The 14,221-nt window shown below is 34.9% G+C and overlaps 1 protein-coding gene across 6 annotated transcripts in view; it reads left to right on the forward strand.

The window, feature by feature from the left end:
• Positions 1–9,258, forward strand: part of LOC144965983 (3'-5' RNA helicase YTHDC2-like) — a 68,015-nt gene extending 58,757 nt beyond the window's left edge. For all 6 annotated transcript variants that reach the window (XM_078901926.1, XM_078901927.1, XM_078901928.1 and 3 more), the window contains 5 exons: positions 929–1,138; positions 1,598–1,848; positions 2,189–2,340; positions 2,956–3,040; positions 3,515–9,258. In XM_078901926.1, coding sequence (XP_078758052.1) covers positions 929–1,138; positions 1,598–1,848; positions 2,189–2,340; positions 2,956–3,040; positions 3,515–3,724 — 908 coding nt within the window. In that variant the 3' untranslated portion in view covers positions 3,725–9,258. The remainder of the gene's footprint in view (positions 1–928; positions 1,139–1,597; positions 1,849–2,188; positions 2,341–2,955; positions 3,041–3,514) is intronic.
• Positions 9,259–14,221: the final 4,963 nt, after the last annotated feature.

The raw sequence follows: 14,221 nt of genomic DNA on the forward strand, positions 1-14,221 counted from the left end.
CTTGGATTCAGCACCAGTTCATATGGAACCACAGCAAAAGAAGTTTACCAGTGGATGGAACTCTCAAGGGTTCGTTTACCTTCCCTGTTAACCTGTCAGAGTGGAGGTTAATTGATATCAGGCAATGCTGTGTCCAATGGGAGCATTTATGGATAGTTATGGTCTATATTATAATTCACGTTGGAATAGCCGAGAAAAAAATAACAACCTCTTTCACTTTGTTTTCAGTTAAAAAATCAATTATTGTTTTTCTAAACATCAGTCCAAATTTGATATTTTTGCGGGTAATACCTAGTTTTTAAAAATAAAAATACCGTAAGATGTAAATTTAACAAATTTAAGTGTTTGTAAATTGTGGAGCACTTAAATAAAAATCATCATCAGCGTCGCATGGACTTAAATTAATACTTATGAAAAGTAGATGTGACCATCTGTGTTCTATGTGATATTATCATTTTGGCACTTGATTTTCTTGATTTATTCTTAGTTTGGTTAAATAGCATTGGAGCACTGTTTACGATCAAAACAATGACAACACGCATTGGAGAATGAAAGCGTAACTGGTATGCCCTTTGTAAACGTTAGGACGTGTCTTCTCTCAGGCACTGGTCAGCGCATTGCACTGTTTGTATTCACTAGTCTCACCACGCCCCCTATTCCGCCATCTTGAAAACCCCGGAATAACGACACCCTGGATAACGACATAATTCCCCGGTCGCGGGCAATGTCGTTATCCAGGGGTTGCACTGTATTTTAAAGATTTTTCACACATATCACTTCAGATAACATAGATGAGTAGAGCGAGATATGCAAGCTCTAGGTCTGAACCTCATATATATTTCATTGATTTCTTCTGTTTTTGCAGAACCTTGCCTCAAGATTTATAGGCCATGCCATTATTTTTCACGATTCCTTTCTATCTTCTTAGGTACCCCGGATGATTATTACAGGCAGGGTCACACGGGTGGAATGTTTCAACAGCCTCATCACTATCATCAACATCAGCATCAGCATCATCAACAGTTTCATCCACATCACCAAATGAATCATCAGCAGTATCCAAGACCTGTCAGTGTGAACAAAATGTACACTAACAATAACAATCAACAGAAAAACCATATGCACATGGATGCCCAAAGCAAGTATCTGTCAGATGTTTAAAACACTTTAAGATGGTTAAAATTGATAATCATAGCATATCATATCGTTTTTATGTTATTTAGGCCAAATGATGTTTGAATGCCCTTTGTATTTAAATTAAAATATAATTATATCAGAAATTTATTATTTCTTTGTCAAGAATTATTTTGAATCTTTCTTATAAATAATTGACTTATGCTAAGCAAAGATCAAATGATATTTTTGAAGCTAAATTTTATTTTACGGAGATGAGAATTTCAATTCCATAATTTGTTATAACTCAATTGATTTGAAAGTTGTTATCCTATTCAAGAACAGGGCATTTTACACAGTGGAATTTTCCCTACTCTGCTACTTTGCTCAAGTCATTATTATAGTATTTATGTCTTAATGCCGTCTTTGCTGTATTTGTTTATGGAAAACAATGTTGATTTTTTTTTCTGTACTTTTTGCATAGGATCTACTCCAAATGATCAGAAAGGGAATGGAAGCCATTCTACAAATACAGAGCATTCATCATCTGAGCCTGAAAAACCAAAGCCAGTGTCTGCTCAAGAGGATAGAAAACAGTCGACATCAATCGATGTAGCAAATAGTCGCTTCTTTGTCATGAAGTGTAACAGTCAGAGGAACTTGGACATGTCTCAGGCCAAATCTCTGTGGGCAACATCTACTGTCAATGAAGCCAAAATGAATGAGGCATTCCATGTGAGTTGATGTTTTATTTTTTTTACAAAAATATAAATCTATTTTAAGCACTAAGATATTGAATCAAAGTGTATTTATGAAAAACAAATATCATTTTCTGGTGAACAAACTTCGTTGATTTTGACGTGATATTACTTTTATTTATATAAATTCTTTTACCTACTGATAATATGGGATACATTTGTTTTGAACATATTTAACATAAATAGTGCAGCAAGAAAATGTAAAGGTAGCAATGAAACTTTTTTTTAGTCACCAATGAATAAGCATAATATCAGTCTGCCTTTAACGATGTTTCTGTTTAAATTCTTTGTGTTTGTGTGTTTCCATTTATGAACAGAGTGGCAAGAATGTTTACTTGATCTTCTCTGTACAAGGAAGTGGCCATTTTCAAGGTTTTGCTCGTATGACGTCACCAATTGGCAAAGACAGGTCTCCAGACTTCAATGCTCCTGGTTTGTCAGGGACTTTTTCAGTTGAGTGGGGGAAAAGGTACATTTTTCAAATCACTTATATTATTTTATTATTATTTAAATATTTATTTTTAATGGAAAGGGATACATAAAGGACAGCATTTAAATCATGTACGTGAACGTTTATATTCATTTTCCTTTTTTCTACTGTCTTGTTATATTGTCATTGTGATATTATAAAAGCAGATATGATTTTTGGTCTTGTAAGAAATTTTGAAAGCTCTTTTTAATATAGTGTCAATTATTATTGTCAAATGATATACCATTAGGAAGAGGACAGGAAATTCATTTTGAGGACCTCTCAATACTCAATCTCGCTCCCAGAGAGTAGAGCAATATTTATTTTCACAGTGGCATTACAGTGCTTACAAGAAAAATGGAAGGAAGAAAAAAGTAGTGGAAGTGAAAAAATGACCAAAGAAAGAATGTAACAATCAACAAGTAGATAGTTCTTGAAGAGGGCTAAAGATTGGGTGGAGTGGAGAGGATGATTGTCATAATCTGTAGCAAATGAAAGAAGACTAGATATGCAATCGTGTCACACTTGTGTAATCATTATAATTGACACTGCTTTCACTTTCCTATCGAACATAACATTGTCTCTCTCGACATTCTTTCCATCTATCCTTTACAGGGCCAACTTGCCATTTCAAATGACACAGCAGGTATTGAATCCTTTGAATGAAAACAGGAAGGTTCAAGTCAGCAGGGATGGACAGGTGGGCATTAAGAAATAGATAATATGATAATGCACCATTCGCCTAACTGGTTTACAGGCTTCTTTTAGAGCTGTAATTTGAAAGAATTTTATGTTTTATTTTTATAGTGTCTTTGTGAGTGTGAGATGTCAAAGAGATCAATAGATAATAATAATGATAATATTATCATTGATCATTATAATCTTTTTTATTATCGTCAACATCGTCGTTATTACTATTACCTTCTACATCATTATTACTGTTATTATTATATTATTATTATTATTATTATTATTATTATTATTATTATTGTTATTATTGTTATTATTATTACTATTATTAATATTTGGTTATCCTTATGGAGCTTAAGGTGAGCAGCACATAGGGCTGTATAATGATTATCTTTTGGTACAATTATTACAGCCAACATATTAATTTTACAAAATTATTTTCATTAACTTTTTTGTTTGTTTGTTTGTTCGTTTGTGCCATCAGGAAGTGGATCCTAAAGCAGGGAGTGCTCTTATCAAGATGTGGGAACGGACCTCAAGCCAACAAGGTCAAGGAAAACACCACCAAAAGTCATCCCATTCTGGCTGGGGTCATAGGGGTCACAGATCTCATGGCAGGCATTACAATAGGGGTCATTCTGGTGGTGGAAAGGGAGGCAAAGACCAGCATAATGCTGCAGCTAAGGAGATGTAGACTGTTATTTTTCAAGCATTGTTTTAGTCATATTTTATTAATGATTTAAGATCTGGGCGATAATTATACTCTATTACAATTTTTTTCATCTGTTCATAAGTTTCTATAAGAGGCATCAGATGTGCCAAGATGTATATTTTTGTATTTAATTATGTTGATTATTTTAAATCGAAAAGTGGAAGAAAAATTCTCTCCAAAATCCCTCATATGGCATAAGGATTTAATGGTAATTTATGTATTACATTTTTCCAAATTGTTTCATCCGTTTTCAATGAAGAAATGATAAATTTTACTCTAAAATACGAGATTTAATATTTATGTCTAATGTAAAATCGGTTATGTTGCATAATACAGAAGCAACTGTATCTTTATCATTATGAGGTGCAATGTCATTTAATATTATCATAAAACATTATTAATGGAGTAAATTCCATTCAGTGACATGCTTGGGAATATAAAAGTAAAGGAATATAAATGTCAGAATGAATATACTGGATATCTATTTTTAAAATGCTCTCTATAAAAACCTTATTGTTTTTGTCAGTATAAAAACTTTGTCATTAAACAAGAAATACCTTTTTAAAAAAAACAAAAACAGAATATCAATTTTGACTCAAAATTTAGTTAGAAATTGTGAAGTGATATAGTGACAGCTTATAATTTTATCACCAGAAGGTATCAAATGGTCTTCATGAATTTAATCAAATCAAATTGCCTTGAGCTTTAAATTCAAATGAAGCCGAACATGATATGTTGGCTTAAAAAAAAAGAAAGAAAACAAATAATTGACATGGTTCTTCTTTATCAAAACAAATGATTTCGTATGCAAGACAACTGGAATAAATGTCTTATAACTGGGAGGACGGACGTCCTCTGTGTCTGAGCCAAATGCCAGTCATATACAGGTTTCCTTCCTTACCAAGATGACAGCATGACTAATGTGACAGCTTATATAATTTGAAATTGCAGGCTTTTGATTGCTAATGGTCCATTAATTAATATTTTTTTCTTTGTAGCACATTTTAAAATGTTTATAGGATATTTTTTTTCTTTATTTTTTGGGGGGTTTTTTTGTTGTTGTTTTGTTTGTTTGTTTGTTTTTTGTTGGGGGGGGGGGGGGGGGGTGTTACGACCACTTTAGAAGAAGAAATAATGAGAGCATTGCTATAATATCTGCTCAGATTAAGCATGTCATCGAGAGATCTTCAAGTCAAAGCTCCCATTATAAGAACAAAAAAAAGTATTATGTTGCTAAATGTTGACAATCAAAAGGTGTTCAGCAAGATGACGACTGTAAGCATGACTCACAAAGGAGAACAGATAATTGAATGGTAGGGCAATCTGTGATCATCAAGGTGTCACAAGGCGACCTAATTGTTTGTCCACCCATTTCATTCTGTTAAACAAAGGGCAAATGGTTTAGAGCTAGTGACAGTGTTTACGGTCATTAAACTGAGTAAGCAACAAAGGTCAGAAAATCCTGTAATTATCAATTGTCCACTTTGTACATCATAATTAAAGAGAAAATAAAACTGCTGTTGGACTACTGAGTGCCCACTGTGCACAGTTGTCCACAATAGATTAAGGTCCATGGACACAGGTTTGACTGTATATGAATAAATATACATTTTTTAATTAGTGTCCTTTCCAAGGACTAGTTTGCGAGTAAATTTAACATTGCAATCATCAAAGTAGTATTTCCTAATCGTAATCATTATGCATTGTGTAAAAAAGGGAAATCAGTGTTTCATACTTTCATAATAATCACCCATTTTTTAATTTTTTTTTTGGTCTTTGACTATAAGAGCAAGGAATTTGTTGTACATGTCTTTCAGATGTAATTTTCTCTGTGATAGATACTTTGGTCTGATTGATTGATTGATATTAGTCCTTTTGATGGTTGTTATAAGTTGAGAAAATACAGTAAAAACCAGTTAAACCGAAATTCAAGGGACTTGGTATTCTATTTTGATTTCAGTTTAGGTATACCTCAAAAAGTTATGATTTTCAAGGGATATTATTATCCCACTGCTATCATTCATCCAACTGTTACACACAATGCATCGCATCAAATTTTTCAACAATGTTGTGACATTGTGGTTGAAGTAGCGTAGTGCGTTTGTGTGAATATGTATGTGTGTGTGTGTGTTTGTTTATACAGTGCAACTTCTGGATAACGACATCACTGGATAGCGACATTGACCTCTGGTCCCATTTTTTAAACAATTTTTTTGTAATAATAACCCCCAAAATAGCGACATACATTTTACGAAAAAACCCTGGGTGAGTTTCCGACCTCCCATAGTGGACAGGGAGGTACTTTCTGTGTCTTCTATCCCCCTGTATCTGTTCTCCAATTGCTTTCTGGCAAGAGTCCTTGGCTGGGAGGGAAACAGTTGAATGTATAGTTATAGCTTTTTGAGATGATATTTTTTCCTTGGAAATCATCTCTCTGTTATGTACTGTTATTTTTTTTATTCTTAAAATATGATTTGTAAACATTTGAATGTATTCCTCTTAGTGGGGACTTGTGTTGGTGTCTGGTTGAGACTTTTAGGTGATCTCAAACAAAGGACACTGATAGTGTGCTCTTGGAATCTACATCACATCTGTTCCCTATTTGAACCATTTCCCCTTGTCTTACTTTTTCTTCAAATCCTTTTAATTGTACATCTAGTATGTTTTGACTCTCCTATTTTCTTCCTTTTTACTGGCGCTGATATGACCTAATTGTGTCGCAAGCGCCATAAAACCCTTTAAAACAAACAAAAACAAAAACTGGAAAACCTCTGTATAGCGACACAATCAGCAGTTGATACCTATTCTTGATACCCGAGCATCGTCATCTCGTACTATTAACCAATAAAAAAACACTGCTTTTTTCCCTCCCACTGTCATGGCTTTGTTACCGACAATCAGAACACATGTTTACAACACTGCGTGGAATCAGCGCTTGTTCATATGGAACCACTACCACAAAAGAAGTTTAATCAGTGGATGAAACTCTCAAGGGTCCATCAACCTTCCCTGTTAGCTACCTGTCTGAGGTCAGTGGAGGTTAACTATATCAGGCAATGCCAGTCCAATGGGGGCAATTATGAATATTCATGGTCTAACAATATTTTGGAATAGCTTGGAAAACAATAACAGCCTCTTTCACTTTATTATTTTCATTTTAAAAATCAGTTGTTTTTCTAAACATCAGTCCAAATTTGGTGGTATTGTGATTAATATCTAGTTGTTTTGTTGTTTTTTGTTTGTTTTGTTTTTAATATCTGCAAGATGTGGGTCTAATTATTTTAATTGCTTGTAAATTTTGGTGCACTTAAATAAAATGTTCGGTATTTAAAACTCATCAGCATATCGCATGGATTTTAATTAAAATCAAAACTAGATGTTTGCATCTGTGTTCATGTGCGGTATTATCATATTGGCACTTGATTTTTTAAAATTTAATTTTAGTTTTGTTAAATGGCATTCGAGCACTGTTTATTATAAAAACAATGACAATACACATTGGAGAGTGAAAGCGTAACTCGTATACCCTTTGTAAACAGGAGAAATACACTTTCTAACGTTGTTAGGACGTGTCTTCTCTCAGGCACTGTTTCATGAAACACAATGTTATGTATTCACCCCCTTCTTGAAAACCTCGGAATAACGACACCTGTGGATAACGACATCATTTTTCGGTCCCATGCAATGTCATTATCCAGGGGTTGCACTGTATATAAGTCTGCACACAAACAAGTGTTGTGCTAATAGGTCTTAACAGTTACATTACAGCACATTGTGTTCTCACCATCAAGAATGGACTGGTGTGGTTGGGTTGGGATTTGTGAGAGGGGGGGGGGGGGGGTGAGTAGAGGTGACAGACGAATAAAGCATTGTGGATTAGTGCACATGGTGGCATGGGGGAGGTTAGTTGGGGGTGATGTGAATGAAGAGGGTTTCATCAGAGGTGCGTGGGCGGTGCTGAATGGATACAATAGAGAGCATTGTGAAACGGTTGTAACTTGAATTTTGTTCTGTTATCGGCAATATTTTTCTTAGCTTATTCAGTTGTTCAGCAATTTCTTTTCATTTTAAAGATATTTTTGAGCATAGTGGCTTTCAATTTATCGATACATCAGTAACAGAAACAAAGAGGAAAAATTGATAACATTTTGATTTCCTTTCATTCAGTTTAGTTGTCTTTGCGGTTTAACTGGTTTTTATTGTTTTTTAAAATTATTATTATTATTATTATTTCTATTAAATGTTTTTAATGCTTTTACTTGCAAACAAGAATGGACGGATTGTGTTGGGCTTGTGCAGCCACTCTATCCGAGGGTCTCTATTATCTAATGCACTATTCATTCATTGGCATTGCTGGTAGTGTTTGGATCACAGTAGGATATGATGACAAAATTGTGGTCTTGAGGTATTTACCTTAGCCTTAAGCTGACTGCATTGCAATGTTGTCATTGAATTTTTAAAAATATTCTCTCTTATATATTGTTTAAGGTACTTATGTTTTTTTAAAACCAAAGTTATTCCTGTCATCTTTGTTCTAAAAAGAAATTTTGCAACTCATTAGACGAATTTATTACGATTTTTTTTAATCAGTGGAAACCATACATAACAGGAATCCGGGATTTTTTAAAACCCTTATAAGTATAAGTGTTTTCCAAGAAAAGAAGGCGTCTCTGAGCGAAGAACCCTTCAAACCTTGTTGCATTATTACCTGGAGATGATTTACAGGAAAGAAAACAAAAAAAAAAACAACATGTGTCTGTCTTTTTCTCTTTTGGCAAAAGAATCCATGAGTAAGAGGTCATTTTTGTTGTCTTTTATCCCTCTATATCTGTTTTCTCTTTCCATGTTGCTCTCTTTTTTCTGGAGAGATTGCTAGGTTTTTTCCTGGTCCTGGCGAGAGTCTTAAGCTGAGAGGAAAGCAGTCAAATTTATAGTTCCATTTTTTAAGAGATGATTTGTTTTCCCCTTCTAAATTGTCTCTGTTATGTTTAAAATAGTCCCTGTCTTACTTTTCCTTTTTGATTTTTTTTGTTTTTTTTTTTTTACTTCAGATCTGCAACTTTTCCCATCATCTTCCTAATTTATGGCACTGAAAATGGTTTTGTAAAACCAATAAAAGCAAAAATGATACATTTTTAATACAAAATAACAAGAATTTTCTGGGCTGAAACTGAAATTCATCTTCCATTCTTTTCCTTAAGCTGTTTGTATGTTTACCAACATTGCCATTGTCTTCTACTTCAACAGTAAGTAATCAGTAATCTTATACTCGTCTTATTTTTCACAATGCAGTGCCTCTACTATCCCCTTCCTCTCTCTACACCCTCATCCCTCTTCACTTTTCTTCACCCCTTTAGAAACTACATGGTGGTAGAGCGAGTGATTTATGCTAACATGAAAATATATGAATGCCTGGCACATTTTTTCTTCCCTTCATGAACAAGGAATGTATTTGTACTTTGTTATTAGTGTAGTATTCGCCTCAATAAAAAGTTGGACTTGCACGTGCATGAAAATTGGCTTATCTGAGAAATCTTAATTTTTTCCTCTTATTTTCATGTCTATTGGGGTGGGGCAGAGTAAAAAAAAAACAAAAGCAAACTGACTTACTTGAAAAAATCAACTAATGCAACTTCGACTTTTTAAATGTAACCAGTAATTTCCATCACTGATGAGTGACTGTGTCATTAACAGTTACATATGTGTGTATCTATCTACACTGCAGGTATGTGTATACAGTATGATACACAGGCATACAAAAACAGCAACTCACACACTCTGTTGCTGTTTTGCATAACCGACACCTCTCTGCTTTTTTTTTTTTTAAATTCATATCACTTCGCCATTCGTTCTAATTTCACTGCCACACGCATTATTTGCTCATGGTTGTCTACGAGGGTAAATTAATGTTGTGGTACAATAGCCTCCCCCCAACACACACACACACACACACACACACACCAACCCCTTGTAACATGTCTCCCTCAGCATATCAATAAAGTAAATAAATAATAAAGTTCCCTTTAATTATCCTCAAGTGGAGATTTGTCTTAGGCTCTATTCCAAGGGAAGACTGGAGTAACCCAGGTGTCAGCCGCAGATCAGCACCGCAAATTGAACGAGGGAGAGGTGGCTTGCTTAGGGCCACATAACGCGGTGAATATTCCAACTCTTTCGAGTATGAAGCCAAGACCATACAGCTGAGCCACACTTGCCTCCCCCCTCTCCATCAAGTCGAATTGGTAGTGCACATTTTCCTCAAACTATTCTGCATGTACCGAGGAGTTCAAGGAAACGATGCAGGAGTGTACTTTAAACCATTAAGCCTAATTGGGGTGAGATTCATTAGTGTAGGGCATTTTGTGTAGTACATCACTTTGTTGCTTGCCATACCTTGTTTGAACTTGTAAAATGAGTTGTTGTTTTTTCCTTTTTTTTTTTTTTTACATTTTACAATTTATAGCGATTGTTGTGAGGAATACATTTTATCTTTTGCTTTTTAAAAAATATGTAAATACATATTGTCATTTATTCATAATGCAATGAGAATAAATGAATAATGTGTGACCTATTTGCGATCTCTTTGTATAATGAAATTGATTAAATATATTAAAAGTCAGTTTAGCTAATTCAACAATGCTAATGCATGACATTTTAACATTGCTCTAAATCCTAAAAAGAATGACATGGAACATCAATCACAAAAAACACTATAAATGTTGTATTGAGCTTGATTTATGAAATAAAACAATAACTGAGTTGAATTGATAAATGTATGTATTACAAAAAATGAATTAAATACAGTGTATTACACTCCAGTATGGTTTCCTTAAACTCATTTGAATGTCTGGAATATTTTCCACATTATTCTTCGTTATCACTCCATTCTTTCCTCGATTTAATTTGTCCACGAACACGGTTTTCTCAAACTAATTTCACACAGCCACCGTTTTAAAAAATTAGATTAATTAAAGGTTGTTTTTGTAATGTGACAGGTGATCTTGACTACTGATGATTTACTGTGACATTGACAGTTAAGTGTGTGTATCTATTTTGCATAGCCGACACCTCTCTGCTTATTATCAATGATTTGGCCATTCGTTCTAATTTTAATGTAGCAATGACTATGAAAATTTTTGTTTTCTATTTTTGTTGGAAATACTACTCTTAAATCAAAGCCCCATCTCCACTGAGTAAAAATCTTTTTGAATTTTGGAAATCCATTAATTTATAACAAAGTTATGCAGTTTCAAATGTGTCATTTATTTGGATGACTCACAAAGAGGAAAAAATACGGAAAATATGGGACGCTTTTTCTGCGTTTTATTCTGGTTTGTGGCTGTATCTCGCTTAATACGTGGAATAAGATATTAAAACTTGGCAATTTTGTGGCAAAATCATCAGAAAATATGATGAAGACATCAGAAAAGTTCTAACTTGTATAGTTTTAGAGCTGTATGGCTAGGGTCAACTATAATTTTGTTTTAAAATATACATAATATTGATCATTTGGAACTTTTCCGAAGTGTAATTTTGTGTCTACAACCCATACAAATGACACGAAAAATGCCTGCTAAATTATTATCAATCAGCCCCGTGAGACCATGGCTTATGTTATTTCTAGTATTTATTAGAGAGAGAGAGAGAGAGAGAGAGAGAAGAGTGTTAATCTACTATCCCTATGACATAACAATGAAACAATGTCTTAATTTTTAAAAAGCGCGCGAGGATTTGTGTCGTCAGTCCTCGCGAACAAGGTTGCCAGATGGCCACGTGTGTGGCCAAATAAATAATTTTGCATCTTTTATTAAATTTTATTCATCTATTTTTGTCTCAGTGACATTTATCCTAGTCTATTCAATTTTCTGTTTGTTAAAATTTAGTTCATTTTAAGTGGGTCAGTCTTAATAGTGAAAGCCATATGATTTTCTATTTAGCCACTTTTGAAGTCGAATTTGGTCAGGTTAAAGTCTGGCCATCTGGCAGCCTTGCCTCGCTCACGTCATTTTCGTGTTGCGCGATGGTGGAGCAAAATGGCCGTCTCCATATTTTCACTCATTGAAATGCAAATTGGGTTGATGTTTTGTGAGAATACGAGAAAAGTACTTATCATAATCCAATGAAATTTGAAATATAAATAGAAGAAATGTGCATATATAAACTTATGAGCGACAAAATATCTCCTCTTTGTAGTTTTAGAAATATTGTACACAAAGAGTAAAAATCTATTTTTAACGGTCTTCTGGTAATCGTACGAGTTTTGTCGCTTGACATAATCTAAAATGACCTCTTTTCTGTGTGCCAACTTTCAGTCATATTCATCGATAAACAGCTTCGTAATTAATTTTTTAAAATAGCATGTACGGAACGGCTTCGTCCCATATTTTGTTGCGAATTTGGGCACTTCGTGAGCGAAAAAGAGGGCCAAAGATTTGGGCGGGATAGTCATTGCTATTTTAATGACACACGCCATGATTTGCTAATGATTGGCTACAACAGTAAATGAATGTTGTGGTACAACAGACACCCCCAGCAGAGTCTCATAACTATTTGGCATTATGTTTATATATTCTACAGTTCAAAGTTGATAGCCGATTAGAACTATATGATTAGTAAACACAATCCCAAAGTCCCTTTATTTCAAATGAAGTAAAGCTCTAAAACCCAATTGTGATGGTTGTAGTTGTAGTATGATGATGTGGCTATGGTAGTTGTGGTTGTATTAGTAATGGTCGTGATGACGATGTGGTGGTGGTTGTAGTAGTAGAGACAGTGATGATTATAAGGTGGTAGAGGTGGCTTGTGGAATATGACTGACTTCACCGGAATTTGACAGTTGTCCGTAACCCTGAATTTTTTTGCTCCAGACCGGATTTTTTTCCTGTGAGATCGGAGTTTTGGCACCACTGGGTGGAGTCTCTCTAAAGTCTCATTAAAAGGAGAAGATAGCAATGGTTGGGGTATGTCTGTCTCAGACTCAATGAAACACTGACAAGGAAGGCTTTGCGATGGACACCCCAAGGAAAGAGGAAGCGAGGGTGCCCCAAAGAGACCTGGAGACGAACCATAGAGAGGGACCTAAAGCAGAGAGGTCTGTCCCTTGAGGTGACCCCCAAGAATAGCAGCTGACAGGACCAAGTGGAGATCCCTTGCATCGCCTAAAGTGCCAGCAGGCCCGGAGAGGATTGAGTTCTGAGTTTGCTTAGCCTGAGGCCTTCAAAAGTCCCACATAGGCACCTACACTGAATTCTTTTTATTAAAACAATAAAATTTTAAAAATGGAAGTTTGTTACTACAAACAGTTACTGTTATCTGGTAAAACTCCTCGGAGCACATACTCGGAAAAGATTAAGATGATGAGGCCTTGTTTTGTTTTTAAGGGTTTTAAGCCAGTAAAAATGAAGAAAATGGGATAGTAAAAATTTCTAGAATTACAATTAAAGCACCCAAGAAAAGGTATGACAGAGGGGAATTGGTTCAAATAAGAAACAGGTGTAGATTCCAAGAGCACACTATCAAAGTACTTAGTTTGAGATCACTAAAAGTCTCATCCAGACACAAGCACAGGTCCCCACTAAGAGGAATACACTAAAATGTTTTACAAATCGTATATAATATAAAGAAAACATAATACAATGCATAACAGAGAGATGATTTACAAGGAAAAAAATATCATCTCCCAAAACGAACTATACATTTGACTGCATCCCTCCCAGCCAGGGTATCAGGCCAGGACAAAACCAAGTAATCTCATTCCAAGACAAAGACAGAAAGCATATAGGGGGATAGAAGACAGTATGTACCTCCCTGCCCACTATGGGAAGTCAGGAACCCCACCCAGTTGATGAGGCCTATTTCAATGAGAAAACAGTAGATCCCAGCAGCAGTCTATCTTGTACCTGGTCTTAGTGTCAAGTCACTCAGGTGGTTTAAAACACTCAGGTACAGGGGGGAAAAAATCCCCGTCTGCCTGCTGCACTGCAATTAATTTCAGCAAAGAGCCGGACAAAACCATTCATCCCCATTTCAGAAAGAGGAAAACAAAAACAGGAGGGTAGAACTTTACTGTTGCGAAAAATATCAAATCCCAGAGGCACTTTGTGTTTCTTTTGGGTCACAATACAAGAACTATAAATAAAAAGGGTAAGATTAAGGGATAGTTCAAAAAGGGAGTATAGATTTCGTCAACTAGTGTGAAACAACCTGCGTCTAACTTGGATACCAGCACAAGACCTTAGTTGTTGATTCACAATTATAAACAAAGATGATTTATAAAAGGAAAATGATCTTCCCTCCAGGTGGTTGTCTTAAAAAATATAATATCCAGCCTTTTCATCTTCAAGATAAAAACGAAGCAGACTTACTCCAACACAAATACAGACCGCAACATCAAAGTTGACAAAAGATTTCGAGGATAAACAGAGAACAAAGGGAGATAGGTCCAGTCCAAATATGTCCTTGTCGTTATTGGAGTCTTCG

Source organism: Berghia stephanieae, chromosome 2 (genome assembly GCF_034508935.2).
Source record: "Berghia stephanieae isolate SIO BIC M18660-M18661 chromosome 2, UCSD_Bste_1.3, whole genome shotgun sequence".
Lineage (NCBI taxonomy): Eukaryota > Metazoa > Mollusca > Gastropoda > Nudibranchia > Aeolidiidae > Berghia > Berghia stephanieae.